This window comes from Haliotis cracherodii, unplaced genomic scaffold (genome assembly GCF_022045235.1).
Source record: "Haliotis cracherodii isolate W230 unplaced genomic scaffold, xgHalCrac1.p SCAF_2, whole genome shotgun sequence".
NCBI lineage: Eukaryota > Metazoa > Mollusca > Gastropoda > Lepetellida > Haliotidae > Haliotis > Haliotis cracherodii.
The window spans coordinates 38,252,490-38,268,297 of NW_027266275.1; the positions used below are offsets into that span (position 1 = coordinate 38,252,490).

The window sequence follows — 15,808 nt, forward strand, 5'->3', positions numbered from 1 at the left end:
TATCCCTTGTATTACAATTCCCTCTCCCAACTCTGACCCTCCCCAGAGTCTATGTCGGGGCCTTTCACCCCTGCTTCTCTTGGGGAGCTGTGGGGAGTCCACCATATAATACCAGATTCAGGTAGAACAAACTTGCAAAGGATCCTTAACCTCTGTGGACTCGAGTGAAAATAGTTTCCTGGTGAATCAAGAGTTTAACCACCGCAGCACTCAGCAAAGGGGAGTGTGTTTGGTCCTAGATAACAAGGCTGTTCCCAACACAGGGATACAATGCTAGTGAAATGATTAACTAACTTTGACTTTCATTATGATGTGATTAATTATCTTCGCCTAATACCAGTCCTTGATAATGTTCAGAACTTGTTTGTTGGGTTTGGGGTTTGTTACAAGTTAATGGGAACATGGACTTTATTAATTGTACTGTTTAAACTTGGCAGGTGAAGTATTGATATCAAAGCTGAAAGGGAAAATTTCAACTGGTGTCAGATGTGGTCCCAAACTGATCATTCTCAGAATAAAACGATCATTTTTTATGCACAAAATTTCCTTTGTTGTAGCTAAAAAAATTAAATTTCATTTGATGATAACCAACCATGTTTATGATAACCAATTTGTTTCAAGATGTTAATAGTGGACTGATTTCATTTTGTCATATTCTTTTGATGGAGCCTGTAATATTTTCTGTCAGTGTTAATAAATTGGTAAATTATGCCACAAATCAAATTTAGGGCAGCATCATTCAGGGAAATAAAACACAGGCAAGAAGAACAGAACTTTGGTTTCTAGTTACAACCAACTGTTTAGTTGACTGCAACCCTGGAATTATATATTTTTCATCACTTGCCCAGGTGACTGTCACAGGTCACAAGAGGCGACTATCGGGATCGGGTGGTCAGGCTCACTGACTTGGTTGATGCATGTCACTGTATCCCAATTGCATGGATCAATGCTCATGATGTCAATGATTGGATTTGTCTGGTCTAGACTCGATAATTTACCGCCGTCATATAGCTGGAATATTGCTGAGTTAAACAACAAACAAACAAACAAAACAAACATCACTTACCCTCTAGGAAACCTATCCAGGGTTACATTTTTTAATGTTTTTTCACCCACACTTATCTTGTTATGGGTATTTTACCTGGAACAAGAAAGGGTATATTAAGGTGGGTTGCAGGGGTTAGGACTTTGATTAGATAGTAGTGTTCTTCTGTCCCCTCCCTTCCCCTCCAGTGTAGTAGGATCTACCATGCTGGTGTCAAGAGACACCTGTAGGTGCAGTCCCGGGAAGCAGGAAGGTGCTAATGAGCTCCCACTGTGTGTCGGGGGAGGCAGCATAGTGTGTGCTCAGATGACCCTGATGAAGATGTCCTCAATGTAGCAACCGCACCTGGCACCTCCACAAACTTGGTCAGTCACGTTCCCCCACCTAGGTGTGAACACTAGCCTGTTCATTCAGTCGTCAGTTCATTCATGTAAAGGAAAAACCTGTTGTCTGATAATTGTCATCTCTGTCATTCATTTAGTCCCACGTACGTGACAGGTCAGGCTTTCACTCACTCACTCTAATGGATAGTAAGGATTACTGGGAGATGTGTCCAAGTGGACGTCTTTGTCTATGATATTCTTAAATGAGGAATATCACATTAAAAAGAGATTTTCATTCATTTAGTCACACATTCAGAACAAGGTGATCTTTCATGTTTAACTGAACTTCCTGAGACCATGAAGATAGAGGCGCATTTGAAAATGATTTGTTTGAAAAGAAGTCAAATACCTCATGCATTATTGTGTGGCAAAGTATTGATGAAATTGCTGATATTAAAAATCGAAAATATGCATAAATAATGTTCACTAGGTATTTCAGTGCTCATTGTTACAACTGAGGCTGTGTAAGGTAATAATAATTTGAGTTACAATTCAGATAAGAAGCATTTTATTTTCCAAATGAATAACTAATGCACACTAGGAGAAAATAGAGGTTCTTTGTGATCATAGATCTGAGCTGATATAAATTACGTAGCTAAGACATCAGCTTTTATTACCTGGAGTAGTAAATGTCCTATAGTCTTTCACCTTTACATTATGAGGCTTTTTTTCCCCCTGAATATGGTGGTGTGGAAAAGTGCTTGTTTTTAGATTTGGTGGTCACTCTGAGTCTAATCCTGCTATGTCCAAGTGGAATATGGTGACAGGCGACCTCTGCAACTCATGTTTTTGTTCTGACTTGACATTTGCTGTCAAGCCCTTCACAGTATTGATGTGGGATACCCTGCAGACCTTACCATGTACTTGTCACCGAAACAGACCCACATCACACACAAATGTCAACCTCCATCACGGGGACCATGTCAAAAGTTATAACATATGTAAATGTATAAATACCAAGTTTATTGTTATGAATGTAGCTCAAATTTGAGACTAAACTATAATCTTTTAAATAATGTAAAATGAGATATGTATTATGATAATGTCTGATTAAGAAAATGACATGTTATTGTTTTTAATTGACAGACAAGTTTTTGAGAAAACCCTTGCCCATGTTGGCAGGGTGACTGTAGCCAATTTGACATCTCCCATGTTGTTGACATATCTGAGATTTCCTCCCCATCATGTGTTTGTGTTTACACCAGTAGCTATTCCTGGAATGGACAGGGACAGCACTCTGGCTGTACATCCCCCTGCTTGTCCTAGCCTATGTTCACAGTGTAATGGGGACTTCAATAGCAGTTTGTTGCTATGAAATTCAGGATATTTGGGAAATGAATAAAATAAATATTTTCTGATCACCATTGATATGATAAAAACCTGAATGCAAGTATAACATGCCTGTGTTGTATATCCTGGTTATTGTTTCAAAGCTGATGATGAATAATGTCCTCTCCAATATGTCTACATGATAATGTCATCTTCATGAACATGTGTTTAATAGATGCAAGTGTTTGGTAACCTACATGCATATGTGACAATATCGTGATTCCCCATTGGGATTCCAGGTTACATCAGGTCCCCAGAAACCTATGCTGGCCCTATCAGTCTACTTTACAGATGGACAAGACTAACACTTAGTCTAAGAAAACATTTCTTTAAAATAACAATTTTGTTCACAAGAACCTTTCCTCTGATGCTATTTTCATGTAGAATCAAGGAAACTAGACTTGTTTGGTTTCATCTTGACTTGCCTAGGCTTTTAGTAAAGGATAATTGAATAAATAGGAAGTCCACAGTCATGGTGCAGGACTAGAAACGAACTTCTAAATTGATGTATTTCAGAAGCTTGGTAACACAGTACCTTGTAGGTAAAATAAAGAAAGTGCAAAAGAATTAAGTTTCTAAATAGCACTATAATGCTGTGTTGAAGAACCAGTATCTAGTTCTTATGTGTTACTAATGTGCCAGATTGTAAATTATTGTACACTTATCTGAAAGCTGATTATTGCCAGAGTATGTTAATGAGTGTCTGGCATTATGGGGTACTTAAGGTGGTAATCAACTACCTCAGTTGATAAATAACCTTGATAAATTGCAGCACCACCATGCTAGAGCAAAGAGATGTTAATGCTATTCGAACAGTATGGTCTATGGTGACTAGAGATTCAACCATGGTGAAAACCATGTGCAGGATATCATTATTGCTTGATTTGCCTGTCGTCGTCATCATCATCATCAGCAGCATCATCAGCATCAGCATCATTATTGCATGCAAATGAATCAATTCGGAATTGTGTGTGTCATCATTTTCATTGAGTCTAAAAAAAGACTATTCACAAGTACTTTAAACAGTCTTCATAATAAACAAACAAACAAACAAAAAGATATTCATAGTTCAAAGTTTTCGTTACACATTCATAATTCAAAGGTTTCGTAAGCAGTGACATCCACTAAGATTGAATTCGGTGTACATGATGTATATCCTGTTTATTCCACATCTTATCGGCTGTATATCATGTGTACGTGAAGGTAAAATGAAGCGGAGAATAACCCTCATTACACTCCTGTCATTGCCTGACATGCTGTCTACGGCCATTCAGACCCACTCACTGGAAACTTGCACAAAGTAATGGCTTTTCATGCTCAGTCACATGCGTATGCAGAGTTGGGGTGCGAGAACCAAGTTATCCAAGTTTATCGGACTCTTGTAGGATATGATTATTTGTTAGGGCAGATTCGCCTGGGATCTAGGGGGGCAGAGAGTCAATGCTATAACTGCCTGTCTCGTAATCCACACTCTTCTTACTTGATCACTGGGATTTTGTGATAAGGCCTAACAAAATTTGCCTGTATTTGATGGATGACCCTGTGCTAATCATAAGGTTTGAAGGGGGAAAGTGGAAAGATCAGAGATTGAAGATTAAGGAAGATATAACGGTTTTAATACACATTTACAGAGCAATCTATATTGAATGTTGCCATGGATGCAGTAAAATGCTTAAACAGCTTCAACGGCCTGTTAGATTGGTCCTCCAACATTAAGCTGACATGCTATGATAGAACTGAAATACTACAACTAGGTTTTATCCACACATAAATGATTTAAGTACCTATCCAATTTTTGAAGAGGTTTAAATTATTTAATTTAGAATTAAAGAAAAGAAAAGTGAACCGGTTAACAGGTGAGTATGATTGTGTAGTAAAAATGTACAGCATGAAGGAGATATAGACTATTATAACCATAGGATCACCTACATAATGTACAATGTGTAACTAAATGGCCTTATGTAGAAATGTATAACATGTATATTGACTCCATGTTGTGTATAACTTGTGGGCATGGTGTATTAACCCTTATGCTGTCAACAAATGACCAATGTGGTTTGTTTCAGCCGTATAGAGTTACTTTTGAATCAATGTACTTATAACCTGTTTATAGCTTTCTGTGTCCTTGGCCACAAACTGCATGAGATGAGTGTGAAAATGTTTAATAGAGTAGTCAGCATGATATTGATTGTGTAGCCTAGACTTGTCAGAAAGCAGTTTCTTCTTTTAATAGTTTAATGATCTAAAATAAACAACTTGTAATTGTTTGACTCTGAAGATGCTGAAAGTTAAATACATATTCTACTTTTTGTGACAATGGACACTCAAGTTTCAGCTTGTTATCGTGATAATCTATTTTCTGTGAAAAAGGAAATAATTAATTCTTTTAGTTGATAATTTTTTTTCCAGTTTTTTTCTTTTAACATATATGCAATATATTCACTATATCCAAATACCAGTGTTTGCATTGGTCTCTAAAATAATGGGGTCCCCTTGGATGCATTAAATGCAAGAGCTGCAGGCACAAAGCTATCTAAGGGTGTTTGGGTGCTTGCCTCCCCCATGTTCAAATATAGACCTAAAATGGTGTATTTTATACATTCTGAGCACAAATAAAGTCTCTGGTTGAAAATTTTAGGTGTCTTTTTTTATGTGTGTATCACATGGGTTAGGGGAGGCGAGAGAAACTTGAAACAAAACAAGTTATGTATAAAGTAAACATTTTCAAAATGAAAAATATGTAATGTCGTTTTTTGTGTCCCAGTTTTATTCAGTGCATATTTTTGTATGTGGGATGATGTAAACATGTCATTGCAGAAATTTATAAATAATACAATTTGTTTTAGCCTACTTGTATTGAGGAGAGATTTAGTCTAGTTGTCAAGACTTTTGGCTGCCACACCGAAGACGGGGATTTGATTTGAGTACATAATACACTGTGTAAAGCTAGTTGGTGATGACCCTGTCATGACATTACTGGAATTCTCTAACCTACCTAGCCCCTCAGTAGCTCTTGCTGTGAGCTACACAACAAAGCCATAGTGTTTTATAACTTGTCTGGCTGCTCTGCAAACCCAGTCTCAGATAAGAAACTAACAGTTTCTGCATATATGGAGACCACGTGTCACAGATTAAGTATCTCAATATAGAGTACCACACGCTTTCATTGAACTTGATGAATAGGTGTATTGTATGAATATCACTTGGAAAACCAACACGCTGTTAAGTGGTCTAAATTTATAGCCTTGTCAAACCTGTTAGTTTAGTAACTCTGTTTACATGAACCTTAGAAATCCTAATGCATATGGATTTGGAATTATCAGAAAATTGATGACATATGTTTTGTGTTTGTTGCTCTCAAAGGTTATTTTAGGCTTCGTGGATATGCATGCTTTTGATGATAAATTTATGTACACTTTTGACATACTTAGTTGAATATTTGTAACCATAGTTAAGCATGAAATGTGTTCATTTGAAATTCTGTGTAGGCCTAGGTTTAATGTTAGTATGTTGTTTAATTGTTTTGAGCTTTAAATGTTATTTGTTCCTTAAAGTCCTTCATCAAAGTATCCAGAATGGACAGTTTTGAAGAGTTCAACCCCTGTTAAGTTTTGTCATTGTCATTGTTTTGCTTCCCTGAAATTCCGGATACAAAGACGCATTGTCATTTTGTTGAAAGTGTGATTAAGATCCAGATCCAGTGTGACCCTATGTTATTTCCTTGTTCAGTTATCATGCAAGAGTTATCTCCCTTTTTCAGTTGCATCAGATGTACTTCAAAGTATTTTTCCCATCAAGCTTCTTGTGCTCTGTCATGTGTTGATAGTCTGAAATGTGTTTATGTTAATCATTGTTATTGTTACATAGGATAGTTTTGATAATCCTTTGTTTCATCTTGCTTTGTGATACTCATTGCATTGGAACTATACAAATTAAGTAAAAGTGACTTTTTGAGTGTCTCGTCATGTTTTCTATTAGAAATAAAAACATGTCAGTATCAGTAAATATATGGACATTTTATTAATAATATTAATAATGATATTTAAATATTTATTTGCAAACTTTTTATTACCATTTTGTGAAGTACTGGTTAGATAATGAAGCAAGATGAAACGCAGGATTAATGAGCTGAATGAGATATGATACGGTGTCAATAGATGTCACTTTTATAGAAACAAAAGCCATGTGTTGTAAAGTTTATGATTAATCTTCAGAGGTGGCTCAAGTATCCAGCCTGCCTATGACAAGTTTCCTGTCAACCAGTTCGGGGGAGGATCCAGCCCAGCACAGGGGAGTTTCCAGTCCTCACAGGTGAGATACACTCCTTGATCCAGCACACATGGCTTGATAGAGAACACGCACGCACGCACACATACACACACACACCTTGATCCAGCACTCACATCTTGATAGGGTACGTACACCGTGATGTAGCACAATTCTACATGTTTTCTTTATGATACTGGGCTATAGATAAGCTTTTGATTATGTGGGTATTTTACCCAGGGGTTTGATTTTGATTGGGTATCCACAAGTTTTAGAGGGAATTCAAATTTGTTTTTCCCACCTGTTTCATGACATTCGGGCATTTAACTTAAAAACCTGTTTTAATTACCAATCAGCGACTAATTAAGATTCAACATGTATATTGACTAGGCACAATGTACTTTTCAATGTGGCATCTATCAGTATGTTTGTCGCAGAAGCTTTTCCAAATGTAAGTGAATTTGGCAATTGTCTTATACACAATCATTTTATCTAAATTGCATTAATTTTATTTGAATAGCGTATTTATAGTTTATGTTTTATATTTGATACGCTAGGATTTGATTTGTGTGCATATTTCAGTTTATTTAATGCATATTTTACGCAAATATGCAGCTTCTCTTGAGCTCTGTGATAGCTGCAGCAATGTTTAAACGCCATTTTCAAATTCAAGCACACAGATTAAGGCAGCTGCATCGAGATCATTTATGCAGCTAAATCCCTATTCGTTGCACAGCTGTGTAATGAGTTTCTGATTATTTGAAAATAGCCTCTAGGTACAAGGTATGAAATTGAAACCAAGAAGTAACAAACACAGAGTGTGGTGAGGATGTGGGATGAGTGATCGTTCACTTTTCAAGATACTTGGCAGAAAAGAAATACCTACTTTGCTCTACCAGAGGTGCTTGTAATTACATCATGGCAAAAACAGAACCCTTATTAAGTCATTAACTGACTCCCCACATGATGATACCAGTGTAGCACAGGTTGGCAGTGCACCATGCTTGTCAAGAACCAGCTATAATGAGGACTGGTGGTCACAATGTCTCACCTGGTCCAAACAGCTTGGGGCCTGGCAAGATTTTCATTATTTTTGTTTTAATATGTAGAAAGGAGTGCCGAAGATTCAATTTCCTAAGACTTAAGAAATTTAGACTTGCTAACTTGTATGAGATTGTTAAGGGAATTTCTGTTTGACTGTCTGTCAGACTATCTGGTTTTCCCTGACCAATGCTACTCGTTAAAACATCTATTCTAACCAAGCCTCTCGCTGAGATAAACAGCGTATTTGACTACCACCGTTAAATATCCTCAGTATATTGTCATTACAACTGTCAAGGAATAGTGGACATCGCCATATATTGTCATTAAAATTGTCAGGGAATAGTGGATATCAATTTATATTATCATTACAACTGTCAAGGAATAGTGGACATCGCCATATATTGTCATTAAAATTGTCAGGGAATAGTGGATATCATCATATATTGTCATTACATATGTCAGGGAATAGTGAATATGCCCATATATTGTCATTAAAGTTGTCAGGGAATAGTGGATATTACCATATAATTACAACTGTCAGGGTATAGTGGATAGCATCATATATTGTCATAACATCTGTCAGGGAATAGTGGATATCACCATATAATTAAAAATGTCAGGGAATAGTGGATATCCTCACATAATTACAACTGTCAATAGTGGATATTCTCATATAATTACACCTGTCAGGGAATAGTGGATATCGCCATATAATTACAACTGTCAGGGAATAGTGGATATCCTCACATAATTACAACTGTCAATAGTGGATATTCTCATATAATTACACCTGTCAGGGAATAGTGGATATCGCCATATAATTACAAATGTCAGGGAATAGTGGATATCCTCACATAATTACAACTGTCAATAGTGGATATTCCCATATAATTACACCTGTCAGGGAATAGTGGATATCCCCATATAATTACAACTGTCAGGGAATAGTGGATATCATATGTTGTCATTAAAACTGTCAGGGAATAGTGGATATCCCCATATGTTGTCATTACATATGTCATGGAAAAGTGGATATCACCATATGTTCTCATTACATCTGTCAGGGAATGTTTTCAAACATGTGTGGCAAGCTGGAGTTTGTACTAAGATGAAGAATGCTATTCAGGATGTGGAGTTGTGAAGCATTCAAATGAGTTTGTATCAGCACTGTTCAGTGTTTTTTCTTCTGTTGTGCATCTCATCAGAATTCTTGGGTAGTGCACCTCATCAGAATTCTGGGGTTGAAAGAGCTCAGCCCAACACTATCGTTTCAAGTGACTAAGACGAGATGTGGTGGCGGAAGGGGAAGCCAACCCAACTCTTGTAAGGCCATCCGTATTAGTTCATGTGTTTCTCATCTCCATCCCCATCTTCAGGTGGGTGGAAGGAAAGAAAATAGAAAGAGCACAACTTCTCCAGGGCAGGATGATGCATGATGAACAAAACAGTTAGGGATCATGAATATTTGGGAGAATAGTTTTATGAAATGGTGTGCCCAGTCTCCAGTACCTAAAAATATTCTGCAAAATATTCATGATCCCAAACCCTCTTTGTTCAGTATATATTCACACGTTGGAGAATAGGTGGATGTAACAATTATTTTTGAGTGGGGCTAATTTAGGAGTGCTAAGAGATGAGAAACATTCAACAAATATAGAAGGCCTAAACAGAGAAACAACCAACTTGTCGGCCATTTGTGACAACATGTCTTTGAGTTTGTAAGTAGTTGTTAGGAGAAACATTGTATAGCCAGAGGGAAGTCAGAGGGATGTCAACCAGTGTCTGCATGTCCCTGTCCACTCACCCTTCTATGTCAAGGACTTCTACTTGAAACGCAGGTGTCAAGTTCCTTTTTTAACTCTTAAATTTATGTACATGCAAGGAAATGCTGACGTGAAAACTGTTTTAATCCTCAAAGCACACAGACACATATCAAAGCTGTTAGATCCCTTGTTGAAATGACACTACACTGATAGTGCAGTCTGAATCTCCATGCAAACATGTCAGCAACCACTGAATACAAATGCTGTAATTATGCATGTTAGAAAGGCAAGACAAAACCATCACCTAATTTGTTAAAAACTGTTTTGATTGCTTGAATTATTTATAAGGTTATCGAGACAGGTGTGGGCTGGCTGTGAATGAATAAATCTGTACAGACTCTCCGAGAAGTCACAGAATTTGTCTGGGCGTGTATGTAGCCTGTTTTTGCTGTGGTAAAATAAACAGTATTGTTTAAGTAATAAACACACACTGGATAAGGTGTATATGATTGTTTATGAAATAATCATTTCTAAAAGTTGTGAGCAGGAAATAGAAAATAATTATTTTTCTTAACACCAAAATAAATATGCCTTAGAAATGTAATTAAGATGTATTTGATGTTCACAGATTAATATTTCAATATGCTTAATATCAGATTACATAAAATCATATTGTTTGAGGGTTTATGAAGTTTAGCAGTACTGGGAGTAATATTTGTTTTGAGGGGAATACAACTTTACAAGCTGTGACCATGTAGAGACGGACAAGCAAGGAAATGTCCAATTCAAAGTGTTACACATTGAAAAGTCAACACAATGGAAACATTACATTTTATTTCCACAAAGAAGTTCTAATTCAAATATTAATAGTACCGGTAGTAGCTATTCATGAAAATTCTACCCAAAGATTCACCTTCATCTCAAACAAAAAACAATAGCACAAAATATTACCCTTTTATTTCACATCTGGAATATACATCAAGTTTTAAAATAAATATAATTCAGAAATAACAGTCACCTCGTTTTAACCCAGCATGCATAAAGTTAACAAATGGTAAAAAAACTGCTTCTGGGGACGTTGACATTTCACTTTGGCGTCATCATCCGTCCAAACCATTGCAGGCTTCCTGTTGGGCGCAATAGCGGCAGTGGTCGTATTGCAGTGAGATGGCATAAGACCATTGTGTAGACAGCTGGCCCTCATATAACATAACCAAGCAACTCGCTATAAAAGGATAGGGCGTTAGATTCTTGCAATGGAGATCAAGTAACTGTATCCCAAGTCCAGGTTCTGGGCAGAGGCCTCATACAACACACCAAGGTTTATCTGTCAGCACTACCTCCTCATCCTCATGTACAGGGTGCGTATGTATGTATATTGTGTCATGTGATTACCCAGCCAGGTAATGAGTTGCTTCCTGGTAATGATTGATAATTCTTGCAGACTGTGGAATCGGAGTATGGTCTGTATCATACACATGGAAACATATCGGAGACCTGTTGAATCTTTACTGTCTTTTATGACATCACATATTTGTGTTAGCACTGTGTTAACAGGTGGTAAGTAAAACCTGACCTTGGTGCCTTCAAATGCATTTAAATATTTTTTTTCTTCAAAAGCTATTAAAATAAAATTCAATGTTTTTTTGTTGTTCAAATATTATTCATGTGAAATTGAGTTTATTGTCTTTGATAAATCCATAATTATCAGGGACAACTTGGGAGGCCAGCATGGTTCCCAGACTGTCCTGAAGCCAATGGCGCCAGCGAAAGGTCATCTCAAGGAGATAGAGATCTGAGCATTACAATTGTTATATCACTTGCAGGGTGTCCGTATCATGCAACCATTTGTTTCGTGGGTAAATGTTAATGGAGTTTGATAATCGTGTATGTGGTAGGAGGTAGGAAGGTGTGGTTTGCTTGTGAGGTCAGGTTACAGCTAACCTGCTGGGCTCTGAGAACAGACAGCTTAGACATGTGTTATCACCCTGGAGGATACTGTGGGCTGTCAGTATGATTTGGACAGAATCATTAGTTATTCTGTATGTTACAAATTTGTCCAAACAGCATTGCCTGTAACTTAAACCAGATATTAACCACGCTACCCATACAGATTAATGATGAATAAGTAATCTCCTGTGTTAGCTTGTGATGGAAACGTTTTCAGATTTTGAGCAGCTTGGAGGATGAAAAATGATACAATAGATTGTTTAATTTCCTCCTAGCCATATAGTCTAACATGCTTAAAATGATAACAAATGGGATATATTTTCAATCCCACATATAGACACCAATTATTCCAGATATTCCCAGTTGCCTCAATTTATGGTTGCATCTCTGCTAACACCTGGCAGCATCTGATCAGTAGTGATAGTATACTATCGGAGGGAAACATTTGGTTTGCTTCTTGTGATTCAAGCTGACAGCAGTATATTTTTGACTTGGGCTCTTGTTTGCATTGCTGATCCTATAAGCCAGGGTGTTAGTCAGCAGAGACAAGATTTCAGTATTACCATGTTACAAATGCTGCTTGTCAGACTCCTTGGTTGAATCTTGTAGCACATTGAATAAGGCTGAGACTATTACTGACTCCATCTTATATGTGGAATCCCGTCAGTTCTGGTTCGATTCTCTGGCCACATCATATCTAAGGATGTTAAAAGATGGCACTTGTCAGCCTGCAGAATGTTATCTCAGTGGACTAGCACAATACAACCAGCATTAGTCAAGACTAGTACAAGCAGCCACACACACATGTATGCTTGTCACTATTTAAGTGAAATAATCTAGAACAGGACGAGGTTAAAACCCATGTCACTCTACCTCACCTAAAGTTGGTTGGGAATTTTGGGATATGTTATTACCTATTTGATACCTCAGTTATGATGATTGTACTTATAGCTGGTAACCTCATGCTGTCAGATCTATGATAACATTCCTGAAAAGTCTAATCAAATGGTTTGATTCCAAAATATGATAAATACTTTCTATTTTCTTACCTCATGGAATTTGTTTTTGTGTGTAATAAAAAATGGTTTGAATGAAGACACAGTATATGGGTAATAATATATTAAATGCAACAAGCTAATCAAGTTGCACGAATGTTGTTTAGATCTACAGGATGGTTGGCTTGTTGTTTAACGTCACAGTCAGAAATATTCCAGCTATATGACGGCGGTCTGTAAATAATCGAGTCTGAACCAGACAATCCAGTGATTAATATCATGAGCATCGATTGGGATCGATGACATGCATCAACCAAGTCAGTGAGCCTGACCACCCGATCCCATTAGTCGCCACTTCAGGGGTCAGATCTACAGGTAGAACATTCATAATGTATAACCATTAAACACTGGCGACTCTAGAGGAGGGGTGCATGTTACATGTAAACTGTGTCCTCGTCCAAGTCACTTTGTGACTTCAGTATCATGTACACCCCACTTTCAAAATCCTGGATCCACCTCGGATAAATTTTGTGAAATAGGTTTCAAATATTATTCCTAGACAAATGCAGTAGGAGGCCAACTTTTCTGCTCATAACTTTACTGGCAATTTCTAACACTGCCACAGATATCATACGGTAGTTGTAAGTTGTACCGAGTGATGACATGCCATTGTTGAGTCTGAAACCTTTTAGTTCTGTGAATGCTAAGGTGAGTGAAGGCCATGTGTAGAAGGGGAGCTAGAACCAGAAACCCATAGAAACATTGTTGGAAGTATGTGTTTGGCAGCTGTTGAAGAGTTGAAAATAGACACATGTGTTGTTGAACATGCTTACATGGGTTTCCTGTGACCTTCTGTCAGTGCTGACTGTGGATGTTGTAGATGATGATGGTCATGTTGATGTTGGGGATGTTCCTGATGGAGAAGTTTCAGGATTAAATGATTGTAGTGGGCTTTGCCCCATGGGAAACTAGGAAGTAGTGTGTCTCTGTAATTATATTGAATGGCTGGTTATAATGATGGCTGGGGGCATGAGTGGGCCAGCTGTCTCTGGCTCCACAATTTGCTGTGCAGAGTTGCATCCCTTGGGCACACAAGCAAGCAATGATTGAGGGTCTGAATTCTGGTTTGCTCTGGTAGGTTTCTAGGGTTCTCAGCACCATACTGTGCTTGTGTGTTTCACCGAAGTGGTAAATGTCTGAGACCTGCATCACTTCTGGCTTTCCTCCCACATTGAGCTGACACGTCCTAATATGACTGGAATACTGTTCAAAGCAGCGTTAATCTAACTCACTCGTAATGACTGCCGAGTTTTGTTTAAATGAGGATCCTGTGCTTACAGTGAGTGAGCTGTCTGATTGTGTCATGATGTACCCGAGATTCTTGATTTTGCTATCAACTACTGGTTTGCCTGGCTATGACTCAATTATTTCCAGGCTGTTGTGAAGTTGATGAAATCCTGCTGAATGTTATATTCAACAACTCACACACTCACTCATGGAGTTACCCCTCAACACTACCCTATTCTGACTGCCAACTCAAAGGATCATAGAAATCCATCCATTGTATTAAGATCAGTACCCACAATTAATTTGCTACAGAAACTGAGCCTGATTCAAATGGAATGACACTTAAAATAGCCATCTAATTATATTACACTCAAGAGCGAGAGAAATTCTGAGCTAAATTAGTGATTAGAGTGATAGAGATGGTCATTTATCCAAAAATTATCAGACATTTGAAATGTGCTGCATTAGCAGGAACTGGAATTCCTTGTTTACACCTGCAGTTCTGTGTGGGATGTTATCATAGTTATACCTGGCAGAGACTCAACTGATATTCCGGGAGGGCACCGCCAAAAGAATGCGCCATAAATAGTTTTGTCTGCCTACGCAAACACAAGTTCATCTGTTGGGTGTTCAGCTATCTCCAAAGCAATTTGGCTGTGTTTTTGACGATATTTAAACTGCTCATTGGTTCATTAAGAAATAACTTGGTGATACAGTTATAGGTTTCTATCATTAGGTGATAAGTCTGAGTATTTACTGCCTGTTTGTGCTGGCCTCAGGAACAGTGTTCAAGGCCTGGACACACTCGTCTGTGAATGCCTCCACAAACACTGTCATGTCTGACGTTAAGACTTGCTTTTTAACCCTGTAACTAAATTCTTCTAGAAAAATATAGTTTTTCTGGATATTTACTAAGTGTAACCACAGAGATTGCTTTAAACATGTTTACAAATGTCTGTGTCGAGTTGATTGAAACAGTATGCCCAATTTCCTGAGCGTGTCCTTGATGGCCGTTATCAAGAGAATGGGGTCTTGTATGACTTATTCACACACCTGATCTGTTGGAGGAGAGGGAGTTGGCTTATGTTCCATTTGAGCAATTTTGCAGCAATATTATGGACAAGGACTTAAACAATTGTCTTTAGACATTGGATCCATTTGTGGAATGAAACATGGGTCTTCAGCTGAATGATCGCTAGATTGGGTGGGTGCCTGCATGAGTGGAGGTGGGGTGGTTAAGAATGTGTTTGATGGGGGTATGTGTTGTTTTTGGGGTGGATGGGGTTGGTGTGATGGCAGCCAGATATCATAGCCATCCATTTGACGGGGTTGTAGGATGGGTTTTCTGGCTTTGGGCGGGTTATGAACCAGACAAACTGCTGCCTCAGATATGGAGAAATTTTCTTGTAATACATAATCATGAGTCAGATATCAACTCCAAAACATTAACTGAAATGATAGATCAGAAATTGATGATGATGGTGAGGAAGAGGATTATGATTGATACAGTATGATTTCCTGACAACTACTCATGGATGTGTTAAAACCTTGTGGGTTTCCCATGACATCCTGGGTTTGCCAGATTGACTTGGAGGGGATGGGGGAACCTGTCCAACTCTGTGAACTCTGTGATCTGGGTAGATGACTTGTCATGTCCATCGGGGCACATATCTAGTTCCAACACCATCTGTTCATAAGGGAAAGAAATCAGGAACTGATAAGACTTCTTTTTCGTAAAAGAGTGTG

General features: G+C 37.9%; 1 protein-coding gene across 5 annotated transcripts in view; it reads left to right on the forward strand.

The window, feature by feature from the left end:
• Positions 1–15,808, forward strand: part of LOC139468065 (PDZ and LIM domain protein 7-like) — a 52,422-nt gene that overhangs the window by 21,286 nt on the left and 15,328 nt on the right. For 4 of the 5 annotated variants that reach the window (XM_071249768.1, XM_071249767.1, XM_071249770.1 and 1 more), the window contains exons 3-4: positions 4,581–4,613; positions 6,972–7,068. In XM_071249768.1, coding sequence (XP_071105869.1) covers positions 4,581–4,613; positions 6,972–7,068 — 130 coding nt within the window. The remainder of the gene's footprint in view (positions 1–4,580; positions 4,614–6,971; positions 7,069–15,808) is intronic. The other variant, XM_071249769.1, reaches the window with a different exon arrangement.